The sequence below is a fragment of the Oncorhynchus masou genome, chromosome 26 (genome assembly GCF_036934945.1).
Source record: "Oncorhynchus masou masou isolate Uvic2021 chromosome 26, UVic_Omas_1.1, whole genome shotgun sequence".
Classification (NCBI taxonomy): domain Eukaryota; kingdom Metazoa; phylum Chordata; class Actinopteri; order Salmoniformes; family Salmonidae; genus Oncorhynchus; species Oncorhynchus masou.
The window spans coordinates 15748130-15768106 of NC_088237.1; the positions used below are offsets into that span (position 1 = coordinate 15748130).

At 44.8% G+C, this 19977-nt stretch overlaps 2 protein-coding genes across 3 annotated transcripts in view; one reads left to right on the plus strand and one right to left on the minus strand.

Moving 5' to 3' along the window:
- The first annotated feature begins 29 nt into the window (after nucleotides 1-29).
- Nucleotides 30-11324, plus strand: LOC135514879 (ETS domain-containing protein Elk-3-like). Its single transcript, XM_064938554.1, has 5 exons — nucleotides 30-347; nucleotides 3069-3277; nucleotides 7639-8412; nucleotides 9362-9484; nucleotides 10461-11324. The coding sequence occupies exons 2-5, from the start codon at nucleotides 3071-3073 to the stop codon at nucleotides 10554-10556; spliced, it is 1200 nt and encodes a 399-aa protein (XP_064794626.1). The 5' UTR covers nucleotides 30-347; nucleotides 3069-3070; the 3' UTR covers nucleotides 10557-11324.
- Nucleotides 11325-11389: 65 nt separating this feature from the next.
- LOC135514878 (cyclin-dependent kinase 17) overlaps nucleotides 11390-19977 on the minus strand; it is a 39798-nt gene continuing 31210 nt past the window's right edge. For both annotated transcript variants that reach the window (XM_064938551.1, XM_064938553.1), the window contains 13 exons: nucleotides 18343-18476; nucleotides 16139-16264; nucleotides 15837-15893; nucleotides 15618-15732; nucleotides 15118-15212; nucleotides 14905-14967; nucleotides 14543-14787; nucleotides 14066-14163; nucleotides 13729-13834; nucleotides 13477-13519; nucleotides 13204-13294; nucleotides 13039-13116; nucleotides 11390-12937 (listed from right to left, as the gene is read on the minus strand). In XM_064938551.1, the coding sequence (XP_064794623.1) occupies nucleotides 12900-12937; nucleotides 13039-13116; nucleotides 13204-13294; nucleotides 13477-13519; nucleotides 13729-13834; nucleotides 14066-14163; nucleotides 14543-14787; nucleotides 14905-14967; nucleotides 15118-15212; nucleotides 15618-15732; nucleotides 15837-15893; nucleotides 16139-16264; nucleotides 18343-18476 (1289 nt within the window). In that variant the 3' untranslated portion in view covers nucleotides 11390-12899. The remainder of the gene's footprint in view (nucleotides 12938-13038; nucleotides 13117-13203; nucleotides 13295-13476; nucleotides 13520-13728; nucleotides 13835-14065; nucleotides 14164-14542; nucleotides 14788-14904; nucleotides 14968-15117; nucleotides 15213-15617; nucleotides 15733-15836; nucleotides 15894-16138; nucleotides 16265-18342; nucleotides 18477-19977) is intronic.

Below are 19977 nucleotides of genomic sequence, written 5' to 3' on the forward strand. Positions count from 1 at the left end.
GAGGAAGGAACACGAACGCCTCCAGCTGCTGGCCAAGAAGGTGACGTCAGTTGGGCCAGTAAGTACAGTAATTACAATATGACTGTGTGTGTGCGCGCGGGCGCAAAGAGGAGGAAAAGCGTGTTTACACAGACGGCCGAAAGCCTGGGGAATAATGCGCGAGAGGAAGTGAGCCGGCTCTCTGTCTGCGCGCTCCGACTTCCTGCTCTGTAGAAGAAAAAAACCTCCGGATCCCCTTACAGTCTCGAGTCCCGCAGCTCAGACGGCATCAGAATGGAAAACCAGCGCATTATACGGAATTCTCTTTAAAAACATATACAGAAGGAAAGCAGACGTCCAACACCAGGGTATGTGGAGGCATGCTTATCTATGATATTCATATTCACTTTATTAAACCAGGATAGTCACTGGGTTTGAGTGATGATGACTTAGAAGTGAACTCTGTACCATAAAATATAGTTTGGAAATATGATATAACTCATGTCATCACAATGAACTTGGAATTTAGGGGACGACAGTCGATAGATGCTGGTAGTATATCCGCGATTTGTTACGCTATCTTGGCACACATGTATACATTTGCGTAAAAGATATGTGTTTCCTTCTATTCATAAAAGTACGCCATAAAAAGTTACGTTTATTTTCGTTTTGATGTTTGCTAACATTGGGCTACTCCGTTATTCACACATTGGATGTCAAACTCAAATCGCTCGGGTCTGTCACGGTGCTCTAGTCTGCTTTTCTCGCGCAATTTATTGTTTGTGATGCATTTGGCAACTCCAATTAGCTGTTGGTGTGAAAATGGGCTCATGGCCCTTTAACAACTCTAGTAGACTTTCTGGTTTGTCTGGACTCTACAGACTAATTGCCATGCGCTTCCGGATTGAAACTGGCAGCAGACAACATCTTGAAAATGAGTCATGGGGCAAACAAAGAGCCGTTTGAGTGTTCCAGGCTCTCCAACACGGATGGCTCTGCACAAACCCGAGCCCGGCGTTCCACGGATGATAACCCATACTCCAGAGCGTCTATATACGGCGTTTGGTACGATACAGCGACCAGAGGCATTATATAGCCTATGACGTCTCATGAAGTCATTGTTGGTCGTACAGTACGTGCTAGCGACAGGAACGCGTAGCTAGTTGGTTTTTCCATTGGTAGTGCGCAGGAAGAGAGCACATTTAGTCATGGTTAAGTTATTCCCCCCACACAGAGAGCTCATAACGGGTTTCCATTTGGTCGATACTGGAGAAGCATATCCAGAGGACCAGCTGTATAATTTCTCTCTCTGTGTCATAGCACTGGTATAAGATACTAGAAACTCCCTATCAACAAAATAAATCATCCCTATCAGAAGCGACATGTAGAGTGTGTGTACCTGTCCAGGTGGAGAGACACTCAGTTGTGGGCCTATCATCCCACAGTACAAATAAATAACATGGACATGTTCAATGCTGCAATAAAACAGATGTAAATCTATGATGACAGTATTTTTAATTGCTCCAATCCCGTGTTTATCAGGCAATGCAGAGTTGCATGTTTCCTTACTATTGCTACGGATGTCCCCAAATGAACAGATCCTGCTGTTTTGTCTCTGAGCTTGGCTAGTTAACCCTGGTCACTATGGAACATCAGACTAGATCCCTCATACATCATGCCACAGCATGTCCTGGGGGAGACCCAGAGTACATACATGCATGCAATGCATTCTCCATATGTTGTTGTGGAATAGGAAATGGGTGTTGTGTGTTGCTGTACCAGAGCGAGGCGAGGAGGAAACCTGTCCATTTGTCTCATCTGTGAGGTCTCTGTGTTTCCGATGGTTCCCGGTGACAGGAATTCCTACCTTTGAGTTGGGACTGGCCTTTCCCCGGGAAGACGCCCTGTAGCAGAATGAGAGGAAGTCCTCATTTAGACAGCTTTATGGTCTCCCATCAGACACACTATAGACATACACACCCACACATCCCTACCATACACAAAAACATGCACACACACACACACACAGGAGACCTCCTCAGGAAACAGAGACAAGAGTGGGTATTCACCTTTTTCCTCTCCTGGATGGTCGCTCTCCCACTGAGAGGGATGAAGGTGGAGAGAGGGATGGAGGAGGAGGGAAAGCAGGATTCTCTGTTCGGTATTTTCAAACAGACAAGCTTGTGTCTGGGGCATGTGTGTGAGTGAGAGAGAGAGAGAGATGCACAGAAAGTTGTCTGTGTGGAGTGAGAGACAGACGGACAGTGAAGTCAAGGTAAATAGTGTCGTTGGGCTGTGGCCTGTCTTGGCAGAGGGGCACTGACCACGTCCTCTTTTATCACCACGGAAACATCCCTAGCTCCACCCGTCTGGCCATAGTTGGCAGCACCAAGTCTCTGAACTCTGACACAAGCACACACACTTGAACTCTTTATTTTGACCTATAATGAAACATAATTACTACTACGAAGCACGCAGTCAAAGCACAGCGTATGAGTGAGTGCAAGTAACTGAGTGTGCATGCGTGTTAGTGGAGTGGCATAGAGTTTGAGTGGACAAGCTTCTCTGACATGTCTGATGTACTAAAGCTGCCAGGCAGCCCCTCATTCACAAAGAGCTGCTGTGTTGACCCGTCTTCTTATCATTTGGGCAGCCAGCCAAGCGCTCCAGCGAGTGAAACTTCTACATAGCCCCTGGTGTGTCTCATTACATATGCAGTAATGGCTTTTATTCCCCACTTCAACATATTGTAATATGAGATGTATGATGTCGCTGGCTGGCACTTCGCCTCATAGGCATACATATGTTTATAGACAGTACATTGGTTGGCACCGGATCTGGCACATGATGCCAGGAGTAGCGAAATACTATGACTCAGTCTGCTGTAGTGATGATCTAAATGTGTTGTTGGTGTGTTTTGTGTCTTTATGGGTAGGCTTTTATGGTGCAGGAAATGCCTTCTTGGTTGGGGGCGGGACATGGGGGGAGGCTTTTGTACTTGAGGGTTAGAATGTGTGTTCGTCGATTTACATGCCGTGCAAGTGTAACTGACGGTGTTGACCCCTCATTCTTTCTCCCTCCCTCTCCAGTCATGGAGAGTGCCATCACATTGTGGCAGTTCCTGCTGCAGCTGTTATTGGACCAGAGCCACAAGCACCTGATCTGCTGGACGTCTGACGACGGGGAGTTTAAACTTCTCAAGTCAGAAGAGGTGGCCAAGCTGTGGGGCCTGAGGAAGAACAAGACCAACATGAACTATGACAAGCTGAGCCGCGCCCTGCGTTATTACTATGACAAGGTACACCTCCCATAGATTACATTGGCACGACACAAACACCTGCTGGTACGGTTGACAAGGTACATCCCATAGATTACATTGGCACGACACAAACACCTGCTGGTACGGTTGACAAGGTACATCCCATAGATTACATTGGCACGACACAAACACCTGCTGGTACGGTTGACAAGGTACATCCCATAGATTACATTGGCACTACACAAACACCAAACACACACCTGCTGGTATGGATGACCAGGTACAACACGGATGACCAGGGACACCAACATGGTATAAACCCTTCACAAACATACAGTAAATTGAGAAATCATGTAACTAAACAAAATGAAAAAGAAACTATACTATGGAACTAAGATAAATTATACAAAAGAATGATAGTAAAACGCTCTGGAGAACTTTAATGATATTTGATGCAAAAAAGCAAATCTCGGCTTCATCCTTCATTAAGGCAGATGGCTTGTTCATCACAAAACCCTTTGATATTGCCAACCACTAATATTTGTTGTTGTTGACAAGATTAACAAACTTAGGTATGACATCCAAACAACAAATGCTGAGTCTTCCTATTCATGCATAATGGACCAAATAATGAAAAGGCAAGCAGCACTGTAGTTTTGAGTTCCACAAATTCTGTGTGGAAGGGTGAAAAATGGTTGCTATCTATAAATAAGGACAAACCACCTGGTACTGACAACCTGGATGGTAAACTGCTGAGGTTGGTTGCGGAATACATTGACTAGTTTGCCACATCTTCAATTTCAGTCTGGAAGACAGTGTGCCCTCAGACATGGAGGGAGATAAAGGTCATTATGCTACCCAAGAATAGCAGGACCCTCTAATTATTCAAACAGCTAAACAATCAGCTTGTTACATGTGCTTAGCAAACTTTTGGAAAAACATTTGATCAAATATTTTGCTGAAAAAGACTTTCAGCATGCTTACAGTGATGGGCACTCTACATGGACACAAATGACTGATGGTTGGCTGAAAGTAATTGATAGTAAGAAGATTGGGTTGCTTTGTTAGACTTCAGTGCATCTTTTAATGTCATTGATCATAACCTATTGCTAAAAAATGTAGGTTTTATTTGCATCCTCTGCCTTATTATGGATTGAGAGTTACCTATCTAATAGAACACAGAGGGTCTTTGTTAATGGAAGCCTCTCTCATGCAAATTCAGTTGTGTGGTATACCGCAGGGCAGCCGGCTAAGGCCATTGTTTTCTATTTTTACAAATTACCTTCCACTGACCTTGACTAATGCCTGTGTGTCTATGTACGCTGACATCAACAGCATACACGTCGGCTACAACTAGAGGTTGACTGATTAATCCGAATGGCCCATTTAATTAGGGCCGGTTTCAAGTTTTCATAAATCGAAATAGGTATTTTTGGACACCGATTTGTCCGATTTAAAAAACAAAACAATTATTTGTATTTTTTACACCTTTTCAACTAGGCAAGTAGTTAAGAACACATTCTTATTTTCAATGATGGCCTAGGAACAGTGGATTAACTGCCTTGTTCAGGGGCAGAACAACAGATTTTTACCTTGTCAGCTCGGGGATTCAATCTTGCAACCTTACAGGTAACTAGTCCGACGCGCTAACTACCTGCCTCTCATTGCACTCCACGAGTAGCCTGCCTGTTACGCGAATGCAGTAAGAAGCCAAGGTAACTTGCTAGCTAGCATTAAACTTCTTATAAAAGACAATCAATCATAATAACTAGTTAACAACACATGGTTGATGATATTCATAGTTTATCTAGCGTGTCCTGCGTTGCATATAATCGATGCAGTGCGCATTCGCGAAAAAGGACTGTCTTTGCTCCAACGTGTACCTAACCATAAACATCAATGCCTTTCTTAAAATCAATATTTAGTTAATATTGCCTGCTAACATGAATTTCTTTTAACTAGGTAAATTGTGTCACTTCTCTTGCAACAGAGTCAGGGTATATGCAGCAGCTTGGGCCACCTGGCTCGTTGAGAACTGTGTGAAGACTATTTCTTCCTAACAAAGACAGTCAACTTCGCCAAACGGGGGATGATTTAACAAAAGCGCATTTGCGAATAAAGCACAATCGTTGCATGACTGTACCTAACCATAACCACCAATGCCTTTCTTAAAATCAATACACAGAAGTATATATTTTTAAACCTGCATATTTAGCTAAAAGAAATCCAGGTTAGCAGGCAATATTAACCACGTGAAATTGTGTCACTTCTCTTGCGTTCCTTGCACGCAGAGTCAGGGTATATGCAACAGTTTGGGCCGCCTGGCTCGTTGCGAACTAATTTGCCAGAATTTTACGTAATTGTGACATAACATTGAAGTTTGTACAATGTAACAGCAATATTTAGACTTAGGGATGCCACACGTTAGATAAAATACGAAACGGTTCCGTATTTCACTGAAAGAATAAACGTTTTGTTTTCTAAATTATAGTTTCAGGATTCGACCATATTAATGACCAAAGGCTTGTATTTCTGTGTGTTATGTTATAATTAAGTCTATGATTTGATATTTGGTAGAGCAGTCTGACTAAGCGATGGTAGGCAGCAGCCGGCTCGTACGCATTCATTCAAACAGCACTTTCATGCATTTTGCCAGCACCTCTTCGCAATGCTTCAAGCATTTAGCTGTTTATGACTTCAGGCCCTATCAACTCAGCTAGTTAGTGGGGTGCGCGCTAATAGCGTTTCAATCGGTGACGTCACTCGCTCTGAGACTTGGAGTAGTTGTTCCCCTTGCTCTGCAAGGAGCGATGGGTAACGATGCTTCGGGAGTGGCTGTTGTCGTTGTGTGGAAGCTATACTGTTACACTGGCAAAACTAAAGTAAGAACATACAATAGTCAAAGGTATATGAAATACAAATGGTATAGAGAGAAATAGTCCTATAAATACTATATTAACTACAACCTAAAACCTCTTACCTTGAAATATTGAAGTCTCATGTTAAAAGGAACCACCAGCTTTCATATGTTCTGAGCAAGGAACTTAAACGTTAGCTTTTTTACATGGCACATATTGCACTTTTACTTTCTTCTCCAACACTTTGTTTTTGCATTATTTAAACCAAACATGTTTCATTATTTGAGGCTAAATTGATTTTTATTGATAAGTTAAAATAGTCAGTATTGTTGTAATTGTTTTTTAAATTTTTATTTTTTTTTTTTTTTTAAATCGTCCGATTTAATCGGTTAGCGCCTTTTTTTGGGCCTCCAATAATCGGTATCGGCGTTGAAAAACCATAATCGGTCGACCTCTAGCTACAACAGTCAAATAAATAACTGAGACACTTAACATAGAGATCCAGTCAGTTTTAGCAATAGGCTGTTGCTAAATATTTCAAAAACAAAAAGCATAATTTTTGGGACAAATCACTTGCTCAGTGAGAAACCTAATTTAGATATCTTATTAAGTAATGTGGCAATTGAGCAAGTTGAAGAGACTAAACTGCTGGGTGTAACCCTAGATAGCAAACTGTCATTGTCAAAACATATAGACTCAATGGTTGCTAAAATGGGAAGAGGTCTGTCCATGATAGGGCGTTGCTCTGACTTCTCAGTCGACCAGACAGGTCCTACAGGCCCTAGCTTTGTCGCACCTGGACTACTGCCCAGCTGTGTGGTCATGGGCAGCAAAGCAGGACATAGGTCAATTGCAGATGGTCCAGAACAAGGCAGCATGTATAACACTTGAATGTGCGCAGAGGGGAAGTTGAGGAGAGATTGACTGCATCACTATTGGTCTTTGTGCGAGGTATTGATATGTTGAAGGTACCGAACTGCTCAAGCAGTTGTCACACAGTTCAGACACTCAGAAGTACAACACAAGACATGCAACCAGAGGTCTCTTCACAGTCCCCAGGTCCAGAACAGAGGCTGGGAAACACACAGTATTAGATAGAGCCATGACTAGATGGAACTCTCTGCCACCCCAGGTAACACAAACAAGCACGAAACCCAGTAAAAAAAGAAGAAGAAATGACACCTTACTGCACAAAAGGGACTATGACAAGACACAGCCATTTTAAATATGTTGTATTGTAATTTGCACTGTATTATGTATTAGACCTAGATATTGTGTTAATGTACTGATATGTATTTCAGTCCTTAACTAATAATGTTCTGTACTATCTATTATGTCATGTTTCATGTGGACCCCAGGAAGAGTAGCTGATGCTTTTGCAGTGGCTAATGGGGATCCTCATAAATACCAAATCAACACCGCATTAAACATGTCTGTACCAATTCTACAGGTCAAACCACCATATATCATGGCATGCATGTTAACATTACACTGTTATTACTGTATAACATATGACGCTTCAACTCCTCCCCTCTTCGCCAGAACATCATCAAGAAGGTGATTGGCCAGAAGTTTGTGTACAAATTTGTGTCCTTTCCGGAGATCCTGAAGATGGACCCCGCGGTGGTGGAGATGGGTGTGCGGGGGTGTGATGAGACTGGTGGGGCCCTGTCAGAGGGGGAGGGGGATGAGGAGGGGATGAGGGGTGGCCCCCCAGGGAGGAATGAGTACCTCCACTCAGGCCTCTACTCCTCCTTTACCGTCAGCTCCCTCCAGCATCCCCAGGACCTCCTCCGCCCCCCTGATCTGCTCCGGCCAATCAAGGTGGAGCCTCGACATGATCACCATGACGACAGTGGCACAGTGATTCGCTTTGTTCAGAACCGCAGCCATAAGGACGGGGCACTGCCGGTGGTGTCTCTGCCTTCATCCCCGCCCCCTTCCTCAAACGAGGGCTATTATTTGTCCAAACCTTCCCCAAGGCTAGCCTACTCCTCATCCTGCTCCTCCTCCCCATCACATAGCCCCACCCACGCACTCTGGAGGGCACGGAGCCCCGCCCCTGAGACTGATGAATCAGAGCAGAGTGCTCAACCCCTTAACCTATCGTCTGGTCACAGAGACCGTGGCCAGGTCACACCCACGCCAGAGAAGAGGGGCTTAGCCAATAGCGTCCCGCCAAAAACCAGGAAGCCAAAAGGCCTGGAGATATCTGCACCCTCCCTGCTCCTGACAGCCAATGACATCGGATCTATTGCCCTCAACAGTCCTGCGCTGCCTTCTGGGTCCCTAACACCAGCCTTCTTCACTGCACAGGTCAGCACCACCCTCACTCACAATCTTTTCCCAGGTTAGCCCTGAACCCAAACGCATACACTCGCTCCACCCTTGCCCTCTGTGTGTGTACGTGCTGATTTATGTGTGTAATGATATTGGGGGAAAATACATGACTTATCTGGACTTATCCCTGAGTCTCTCTGGAACGGTCTGTCCTTTCCTTACCATGAAGCAGGGTAGGGTGAGGAGAGGGAGGGAGGAGAGTTAAAAAAGAGTTATTGAGGAGAGACGGAGAGAGGAAATGAGGGAATGAGTGAAAGAGGTAAGCGGAAAAGAGGGTTAGGGTGGGGAGCAAGACTCGTAAGGAGGAGAGAGGGAGGGAGAGAGGTAAGTTGAGAGAGTGCAAAGAAGGGAAGGGAGAGAGAAGGGAGGGTGGGGAGGTCTAAGTGAAGCCATATGTTCCTAAATCTCTTGAAGTAAGGTAAGGGCTGTTTTAATACCACGGATACAGAGAGAGGGAGAGAGAATCTACAACTCCTCTTTATTGGGCCACAACAAAACAACACATTAAAATAGCATACATCATTCCTTACCCACATAAACACAACCCCCGTTTAACAGAGAAATTAAGTCAGGGAGAGAGAGCGATAGGGAGGAATTGATGTCATATGTAGCTTCTCAGCTCAAACCTAGTTTTCCAAGTTCTGTGACCTCAAGAGTTCCCCAAGTCAGCCTTGAATTCACTCCCCCAGTCTCCCCCAAAGCAGGGTATGAAGCCCTCTCTCCCCTCCTAGTTCCAGTGTTTTACTAAAACAAACAGTGCCAGCGCAGCAGGACTGAATAACCACAGGGAGAAATTAAACCTCTGCTGTTGTGTGTTCATACTCGGCTAGATCATTTTACAGATCACCAATAAAAACACCAACAGAATATTTAACAAATTGACATCTCACACTCTTTCCATAAACTCTTTGTTCTCCCCCTCTAGACTCCCTCAGGTCTCATCCTCACCCCCAGTCCCCTGCTGTCCAGTATCCATTTCTGGAGCAGTCTGAGTCCCGGAGGATCCCTGAGCCCCGCTCGCATGCAGGGCCATGGACCCCTATTCCAGGTGACACCCATACACTCTCTCTCTAAAAGAGAATAAAGAGAGAGGAGAAAGTAAGAATGACACCACTTGGAGTGAAGACTGATGGAAGTTGAGGAGAGAGGGAGGGAGGGACAGAGAGGAAGGTTGTGGGATGGGTGACAAAGGGTTAGGGGAGGACAGTTTAGTATTTGCTTGTTCATGCTGAGCCGAGAGGGAAAGGGCTCCACTCGAACTGGTAATAAAAAGGAGGGATAGTGAATGCTGACAGTCTGAGTTAGAAGTTTGAGCTACGACTTGGGTTGCAAAATTCCGGGAACCTTAAATAAATTCCCTGGTTTCCCCAAATCCCGATTGTAGGATCCCAGATCCAAGAGGGAATAAGCAGTAAATCTGTAGTCCTCCATCCAGGACTTCTGGAAAAACAGAATGTTTTGAAAGTTCCCTGAATTTTGCAACCCTTGCTAAGACAGAAGATTCCCCCAAACAGCCTCATTTTCTCAACAACAACAACAAGAGTCACATGACACCACCGCTATTTAGTTGTGTGTGTGAGCGGTTCACTGTGATTGTACTTAAGTGTGTGTGTGATTCACCGTGTGCATGGGTTTCAAAATAAGCTACAGATGTTTCCTTTCTGGTGAGGACAGGGGTGGGGTGGGGGGCAGCTTCCTGCTCGGGGGGGGGGGGGGTCAGGAGCCCCACCCACTCCAACATCAGGAAGTGCCTCTCCTCCCATCGTCAGAAGGAATGGGCGTTAAAATACCTCAGCCACCATTTTAGGGAATTCTTAAACCCAGTCATCAGCCTCTCCAGAGTTTTGGCTAGAGTTCTTTATAAAGAAAATGATCATTAGCAGTAATAGTACACATGTATAACACTATACTGGGGATAGAGATGAATGTACTTCACCTCACTATAATATGGGGTGCATCATTTTTATTGTGTGCCATTTCCTACCTGACAGTGGATCTCACCGGTCTTGTCCATCTGTCTGTAGTTCCCCACCCTGCTGAATGGGCCCATCCCAGTCCCCTTGTCCAGCCTGGACACCTCCTCCCCCCTACTGCTCTCCCACAGCCCACACAAGTCCTGATCTTCCTGGAGGACAGTACCATACTCTACTGGACTCTACTACCAACTGGACCAAAACAGGCTTAAAATCAGGCCCGACCCGAACAAATAGGCCCAGTCCACACAAGTTCAAATCTTGCACCCCCAAATCAGGTTAAGCCAGCAAATATCAGGACACTGCTGCAAACCTACTGGATCAGCCTTTAACTGTGTCAATATCATTGACTTGAAGATACATCTTCTTTAGTTTTGTTGAAACAGGTTTTTTGTTTTTTTACTTACTCATCTCATCCATCTTGGAAAAAAATAAAGTTATCCCATATTTATCCTCTTCAGAATGCTGTTCCATGTATTGTACCTTGTCTGGCGTATGGTTATAACGCTTTATAAGAGACAGGGTGTGGTTATAAAGCTTTATATCATTGTATAGTGGTTGATATGTTCACCGGAGGCTGTGAACCTGGTTGTAATTGTTCTGGCTAAGTGTTTTTCTATGGTTTTGTAATGCATTACACTAAGCATTATTACCTTCTACCGGCTGTGCCTTCTCAAACGTAAGAGTTATGGAAATGTTTTATTTTCAAGCTTCTTTTTTTTTTATAGACGAAATTCCAGTTCAATATTAAACAAAAGCTTAATTTGTAACAGCTTTGTTAACTTTTTTTTTTATAAAGGAATTGATACAAATGTATTCTCATAATGATTTGCCATTTGTTTTGCTGTTCGAGAGTCAAGTAAAAATGACTTACAGTTTTAAATAAACATGAAGCATTGACTGCTATACAACTCATTTTATCTGGTGTGTGTGTCATCAGCTACTGCAATTTCACCCAGAAAACCACAATAAAGACCAAATGTATTTAGCAAACAGACACATTTTTACTGTGATTATGAGAAATAAATAGTTCCAGTAAAAAGAGGTACAGGACCACCAACTGTCAGTGTCCCAGAGAGGTTGAGTTACCACAGCTGGCATTCCATGTCAGATGCACACACACTCAGGTCATTTTTAAACTTGAAAAAGTACAGTATGACAATATTAATATACAACACTGTCAGTTAAACACACACAGCGGCTTAAGTCTATTTAAAATTTCAATTTGAAATGTGTACAAATGCTGGAAAGAGAGACGAGTGGTCCAATGCAGACTGAAACAACAAGTATTTCTTCTCCTTGACATGCCACACGACACTGTATTATTCACAAGGAGAGGTCAAAAGGTCTAACATAGAAAACAACATCTCTTAATACTGTCAAATCAAGTCAGCCATTTTAAAGCACCAGTCATCCTAGTATTGCCCTGAAATCATGGTACATCCCCACTCCCATGGCCAGCTACAGAGTAGAGACATTCAAAAAACTAGTAACTGCTAACAGTTATTGATGATGCACAAAAACAGCCGGTATTGTAGACCTCCAAAAAGGCAAGAAGAGAAAATTAAGAACTTGCATACAATAACTTTAGTCAAGACCATCCTGGGGGGTAGGGGACACAGAAGGGAGAGACCGATGGGTTCCTTCGGGAGGTCACATTACTTCCTGCGGCGTTTCAGTGTTTCTCTCCTCCCTAATCGCCGCTTTCCTGTTGCCATGACAAGCGGTGAGGGAAACCGGAAATGTCCTGGGGAGTCAAACTCCACCTTCTGCTGTGGTCCCATTCGTTGGCTAAAAGACTGAGGGTCGTTGTGCTCTCCTGACGACTGGACCCCATCTCAACCCCATTTTGACCCCTTCCTAACCCCCGCCTGGCTCCTGAAACGTTCTAGGTCAAGGAGAATGAGAGGGAGGCTGGGAAATGATCCAGTTCAGATGAAAGATTTCCAGTTGAGGACCAGACACTCCCAGTCCCTCTCTCCCAGTCTAGACTGGTCTGGTCTCACTTCAGTCACACTGCCATCAGAGGAAGCTTGAGAAAGTACTTGAGAAAAAAATGCTAAAAAGGCATTCAATCTCTGAACACAATGACATGCACAACAGCAAAAGTAACAGCTATGATAAACGACATCGAGGTCATCAGTGGAATCATAATAACCATAGTAACCTTAGCGACTGGTCGGTTGTGCATGGTGTCGGAGTTCACATAATCATATACACAAACTGCGTGTTAAATACAGACAGTAGTAGTTTAGCAGCAAAATATACCCCCTACCCCCCTTCCATATCTTCAAATAAATAAACGTAGTTCATCTCTCCCTCCCCAATCAACTCCAGACTCACTCGCTCTATGGGGGTGAGGGGGTCTCTCCGGGGGTGAGGGGCTCATGCGAGAGGGGGCTCTGTCCTGTTCATTCTCATCCCAAGCGAGAGTCGGTTACTAGAGCAACAGGAACCAGCTCCACCCTGGAGCGCCCGGGAGCAGAACGTCTAGAAGAGCATGCTCTGTCTTCTGTTCTTGCTGTTGCCTGGAGAGATGGAGTGGATAAGAAAGAGGGAGAGAGTTGCATGTCTGTCATAACAGTTATACAGCTCCAGGTAAGAAGAGGTGCATGTGTATTTTACACACCTGACTCTAGGTGTGAGGAGTTCCGATAGCCAGGGTCTCTCTGCAGTTGGATATCCTTCAGAGTGAATATTGATATACCTGAGAGAGAGAGAGGGTTGTAATTATGTGTGAGTGTATCTCCAGGCCATTCAGAGGACAAGACCATCCCCACGTTTAGAGACTCACTCTCATGCAGTGTGTGGACCTGTGTCCCCAGGCTCTTGAAGTAGGCCTGCTTCATAGCTTCATCTGCTGAGATCCTCTTCTTGGACTCATACTGGAGAGAAGGGAGACCAACAGTTAACACACTGACATTACAGCAACAACTGAAACTGAATCAGTAAGGCAGAAGTGACCACTGCACCCCCTGTTGTTCATTATCAGTACTGCATGCCAGTGGTTCAGAGTATAACTGCGTAGGTTACACAGTGTGTGGAAAATGTAGCCAGAGAAACTCACTTTCAGGAATGATAACACCAGCTCAATGCCTTCTGTGTCCAACCTAAAAAGGAGGGAGAGAGAATCACAGGGTTTAATGTCAGTCAGTGGTGACTGATGGGAAGGAAGGAAGTGGAGAGTTGCTTTACTAAAGTTCCACAGGACTTCCTGCCTCATGTACTGACTAAACACACTCACATATACGCATTCACAAACCCACACAGAAACGTGTGCACTCAAACACACTCATGGATGCACGCGCACACACGGTACCTGGGCGCATGGTTGATGAACGGCTGAGGTTTGTATTTGGGGAAGTTGTAGGATTTGAATTCCTCGACGCCAGATATCCCTGGCCAGCTGTCCTCTGATGGCGTGCCTGGAGAAATAAGAGAGAGAGGGGACAGTCTTCAAATAACGCTCTATCAACGTTTAGTTAACGCTCAAATAATGTCCCCATCATCAGCAGCATGTCTGGGGACTCTCCTGCTTATTTAGAGAGTTCTGTGGTTGTGTTAGTGTGTTCGTCCCTGTAGCAGACACTAGGCGGCGCTAGGTCAGTGGGTTAGTTAGGCTGTAACATCCGAATCAGGCTGTACTCTGTCCTCACCCAGCAGTCTGAATATGAGGTGGAGCTCGTCCTCTACGGTGGAGCCAGGAAACAGGGGCCGACCTGCAGCCATCTCATAAAATATACACCCCACACCCCTACACACAGAGAGAGAGAGAGAGAGAGAGAGAGATAATTACACAGCTTGTTCACACACACACGAAAATAGAGGCTAGGGAGTAGGATGAAGGAGTTAGGACGCATAGCACTTAATCAAAATGTATATGTGTAAAATACATTGAATGAAGTGGTTGTGGTTGCTAGGGTGTAAGGATATAGGGCCCTAAAACCTGGACCTCAAAGCCAGCCACTGCTTTTTATTTGATTCTTCCTCTCTAATAAGGGACTGATTTAGCCCTGGGACACCAGGTGGGTGCAATTCATTATCAGGTAGAAGAGACAAACAGCAGTCCTCCGGACCTCCAGAGTAGGGTTTGCTTACCCTTTGCCTAGGTTGTTAGGATGTAGTGTTCTTACCACATGTCAATCTGTGTGGAGTACTCGGAGGAGCCTAGCAGGACGTCAGGTGGCCGGTACCACAGAGTCACCACCTCGTTGGAGTACGTCTTAGTGGGGACAGACTTCGCCCGCGCCAGACCGAAGTCAGCCAGTTTGAGTTCCCCTCTCTCGTTGATGAGCAGGTTCTGGGGCTTTAGGTCTCTGTGGAGAACCTTCCGCTTGTGGCAGTACGCCAACCCCCGCAAAATCTGGAACAAGAAGATCTAGAACCGCACAAACAACACGTGCAATGTCAACCACTATTATGCAAGGGTTTTTATCTAAAGTGACTTACAGTACAGTGTAGTGAGTGCTAGGTCATTCGTCTTGGTCATACGCACCTTGACGTTGTGCATACTCATGATGTTCCCACAGTCATCCATGTACTGCTTCAGGTCTTTATCCTGCACAGGAAGTGAGGACAGCAGTCAGTCAGACAGGACAAGAAGTACATATACAACAGCATACTTAAGACAATAAACTCCTCAGATAATTGGGGCAGATATTTGACTACAAAGACCAGCATGAAGTGTGAGCAATTTAGTGATTCTTACCAGGTACTCGAAGACCAGCGTCAGGCTCTTGTCTGTGTGGACAATGTCATGTAAGGTCACGATGTTGGCATGTTTCAGGTCCTTCAGTAACGACACTGGAGAGAGGGAAGGAAAGAGAGGGATGAGGGAGAGCTAGAGAAGGAACAATGGGCGGCAGGTAGCCTAGTGGTTAGAGGGTTGGACTAGTAACCGAAAGGTTGCAAGATCGAATCCCCGAGCTCACAAGGTAAAACTCTGTCGTTCTGCCCCTGAACAAGGCAGTTAACCCACTGTTCCTAGGCCGTCATTGAAAATAAGAATTTGTTCTTAACTGACTTGCCTAGTTAAATAAAGGTCAAATAAAAAATACATTAAAAAAAACAATAGTGAATGAGAAAGAGCTAAGAGTGATAAAAAATAAAAGATAGAATGTAGCATTGAAATCAGTAATGGGAGGATGAGAGAGTGGAAGAGAAGCAGGGATAAAGTGATAGAGGAAAGGCAGAGAGGTATAGACTCACCTTCTCTGATGGCGGTGCAGGGTGCGCCCTCTTCGTGCTCCAGCCGGATCTCCTTTAGCGCCACCAGGTTGTCAGTCAGCTTACTGCGGCCCTTAAATACTGTAGCATAGGTCCCCTATAGAAAAACTAACTGGTTATGACCGGACTCAAAACAAAATAACTTTCTTGTGAAAAGCATGTTTTCTGATTTTATAGGAGTATATTTGTGTGTTCTCTGACCTCTCCCAGTTTGTCCAGTTTGATGTAGGTCTCCAGCTTCCCAAAACCAATCTCTGACTGAAAAACACAAATAAAGAGATCATCTTCCATGTTGTTTGTCTTCTTTTCTGTGTTGAATGACGTTTGTACAGTTTCTTCTTCATTCACTACACAAAATTACATACACAGTCCAATTCAACCTCATGTCTGTTGCCAGAAAGCAGGGCGGTACCTGAACACTGTACCGCAATAATGTTATATTCCTTCAATCACTCACTCACACACACACACACACACACACACACACACACACACACACGTACCAGTGAGGCCCTGCGTGAGAGTCGGCTGAGGGGCTGGTCGAAGGTAGGGCTGCTCAGCTGCAGCTTCTCCAGGTAACCGTCAGGGATACGGATGTCAGCAGGCAGAGACAGACGCTTGTTCAGGTCCTACACACACACACACAAACAATTGGGTTAGAGGCGTAACATACACATATATCATGTGTCCTATCGAATACTGCGTCTGTCTGTGTGTGAGACATGTAGACAGCAGAAAGCTCCATGACTACACCCACACACTTTGTCCTAGAAATTACTCTCCCCTCCCACTCACTCCAGAAAGAGACAGAAGAATAGAAGAATGAAAATCATTATTGAAGAGAAAACATGGCATCGCACACTCGACACAAAACAAGTGACAAAAACAACATAGATAAGCAAACAAGCATCTTTCAAACACTAATGACACACACCCACCATGGATATCACGCAACACTTGTGTACCGCCTGCCATCTCCCCCCCAGAGAAAGAGATCAAAAGAGAGCATCATGTTCTCGCTATAGCTTGTGATATGAAGTGTATTGTTACAGCCAACTAACCCCATAAACACACCGCTTTAAAGGGGGGAGAAAATGGGCCGAATGATATGTACCCACATGAGTGTTTGTGTGAATCTGGTTAGATGTAGTAACCGAGATGACGTGTGTGTGTGTGAGATTATTCAGATATCTGATGATTCCCATCTATAAAGGTCAAGCACCTCTTGTGCCTCCGCTCAGACTATTAAAATAAACACTTGGCATCAAGGAGAAATAGGTAAATCCGTGTGTGTGTGTGTGTGTGTGTGTGTGTGTGTGTGTGTGTGTGTGTGTGTGTGTGTGTGTGTGCGTGTGTGTAATACCATAATACCGATATTCAGGTAGTCAAGTACTGTTTACACTTCTCCAGACTGACCACCAGGTGGCAGAATGTCACCAGGCTAAGGAAACAGCATTCCTTCCAGTGATTCTATAGGAACTCCGTAAACAGAACCAGTGAGACAAGCATGAACCCTGCACTAAATATATAGTAGAAATTCTAATAGTCCATGGGACACCAGGAACTAAGTCATACTTCACAGCATTCACTCACATAGACAATAGCAAAAAGAACACAGCTTACACATACAGAAAAAAGCAAAAACGAGTCACAGAGACGAAAGCAAAAACATCCCCAAGCTTAAAGAGCGACTGAACATACGCCGATTGGCACGTGTGTTTTCTGTTGCTTATTAGAAAAACAAGATTTCAGTATTGGAGGTGTTTGTCCCCCATGAGACACTGTAGACGCGGAATTAAACTTCCTCAAAATCCCCAAAATGAATATAAAATAATTCATTACAGATTTATTGAGTTATGATTAAAGTTGTTGCCGATGATGTTTTAGTTACACAAATTTACATCTAACCAAAGTGTTTGGTGCAGTATTTTTCAAGTAAAAAAGTGCGCGATGCACTGTCTTACGTAAACAAAGCCGGAACTGCTGGGCAGGTCTGTCATTGTTTATGCGAGTGGATAGAGAGCAATCACCGCAGCTGTTCACCCCATGTTAGTGGGCAAATGGACATCGTTAAATTAAAACTCAACCTTCATTTACCCGTTGTGAAGCACGGATGAGACTAACGTTATGACCAAAATGATCCTATTTACACTTTGTAGTAAATTCTGACACTAGAATAACTGTTTCGAATTCATACTGATGCCACATCAGTACGTTTTCAGCGGGATTCGTATCTTTTTAAAGACAGTCCCTCTTTAAACCCCAGGTTCTCACTGAGCTATGTGGAGCAGTCTCTCTCCATCCGAGGTTACTCTCATGATTGTTGACCAGCTATGTGGCAGGGGATCGTCTGGAATGTCAGCAGTCAGAGGCCAAGCGTGCCGCAGATTACTGTCACATGACAACATTCCATTAGTCAGTCGTCTGTTTGTGGCCTGAACCAGCTCCTACTTTCCACCCTGTCTGCCATCAACCCTCATCTTTCTCCATCTTCCTTTCTCGCCCCCCCCCCCACCCTCTTCCTCACTGGTACAGGTTTCATATCAGCATTCAGAGTCAGACAGTGAAAGCCTCTTAAGTGTTCCCTGCTTATCTCTCATCCCCACCACACCAACAGAGAAAGAGCGGAGGGGAAGACAGAGATGGGGAGCCGGGAGCGGTGTAGTTCCCTTCTGTAGAGACAGGGGGTGGTGGTGGGAGGGTGTACCTCCATGGAGATGCGTCGTTGCACCCTGTTCCTCAGACACACCCCAGTGGGCGACTGCACCTCGTCCGACGACGTCCCAGACGCCTGGTCACTCTCCCCGTCTGAGCCCATCTTCAGGTTCTCATGGACGATGTCTTGGGAGGAGGAGAGGAAGAGGAGAAAGAGTTACAGTTTAGAAGCTGAACTTGCTCAATTTCAACATTTTGCCTGGCAAATGACACTCGTGATCTTCTATGAGATAAACATGGCATGGATTTGCTATAGCTTGTGTCAATCTGAGTCAGTAGTCTGCAGTTATTTTATTTTTATTTATTTCACCTTTATTTAAACCAGGTAGGCTAGTTGAGAACAAGTTCTCATTTACAACTGCAACCTGGCCAAGATAAAGCATAGCAGTGTGAACAGACAACACAGAGTTACACATGGAGTAAACAATTAACAAGTCAATAACACAGTAGGAAAAAAAAGAGTCTACATTCATTGTGTGCAAAAGGCATGAGTAGGTAGGCGAATAATTACAATTTTGCAGATTAACACTGGAGTGATAAATGATCAGATGGTCATGTGCAGGAAGATATACTGGTGTCCAAAAGAGCAGAAAAGTAAATAACTAAAAACAGTATGGGGATGAGGTAGGTAAATTGGGTGGGCTATTTACCGATAGACTATGTACAGCTGCAGCCATCGGTTAGCTGCTCAGATAGCAGATGTTTAAAGTTGGTGAGGGAGATAAAAGTCTCCAACTTCAGCGATTTTTGCAATTCGTTTCAGTCACAGGCAGCAGAGAACTGGAAGGAAAGGCGGCCAAATGAGGTGTTGGCTTTAGGGATAATCAGTGAGATACACCTGCTGGAGCGCGTGCTACGGGTGGGTGTTGCCATCGTGACCAGTGAACTGAGATAAGGCGGAGCTTTACCTAGCATGGACTTGTAGATGACCTGGAGCCAGTGGGTCTGGCGACGAATATGTAGCGAGGACCAGCCGACGAGAGCATACAGGTCACAGTGGTGGGTGGTATAAGGTGCTTTAGTAACAAAACGGATGGCACTGTGATAAACTGCATCCAGGTTGCTGAGTAGAGTATTGGAAGCTATTTTGTAGATGACATCGCCGAAGTCGAGGATCGGTAGGATAGTCAGTTTTACTAGGGTAAGTTTGGCGGCGTGAGTGAAGGAGGCTTTGTTGCGGAATAGAAAGCTGACTCTAGATTTGATTTTTAGATTGAAGATGTTTGATATAAGTCTGGAAGGAGAGTTTACAGTCTAGCCAGACACCTAGGTACTTATAGATGTCCACATATTCTAGGTCGGAACCATCCAGGGTGGTGATGGTAGTCGGGCGTGCGGGTGCAGGCAGCGAACGGTTGAAAAGCATGCATTTAGTTTTACTAGTGTTTAAGAGCAGTTGGAGGCCACGGAAGGAGTGTTGTATGACATTGAAGCTCGTTTGGAGGTTAGATAGCACAGTGTCCAAGGAAAGGCCAGAAGTATACAGAATGGTGTCGTCTGCGTAGAGGTGAATCAGGGAATCGCCCGCAGCAAGAGCAACATCATTGATATATACAGAGAAAAGAGTCGGCCCGAGAACTGAACCCTGTGGCACCCCCATAGAGACTGCCAGAGGACCGGACAACAT

Excerpts from the sequence above, each read along its gene's own strand:
- LOC135514879 (XM_064938554.1), top strand. The coding sequence starts at position 3,071 with ATGGAGAGTGCCATCACATTGTGGCAGTTCCTGCTGCAGCTGTTATTG. Across the intron at positions 3,278-7,638 it reads TGCGTTATTACTATGACAAG|AACATCATCAAGAAGGTGAT; the intron begins GTACACCTCCCA and ends CCTCTTCGCCAG. Across the intron at positions 8,413-9,361 it reads CAGCCTTCTTCACTGCACAG|ACTCCCTCAGGTCTCATCCT; the intron begins GTCAGCACCACC and ends CTCCCCCTCTAG.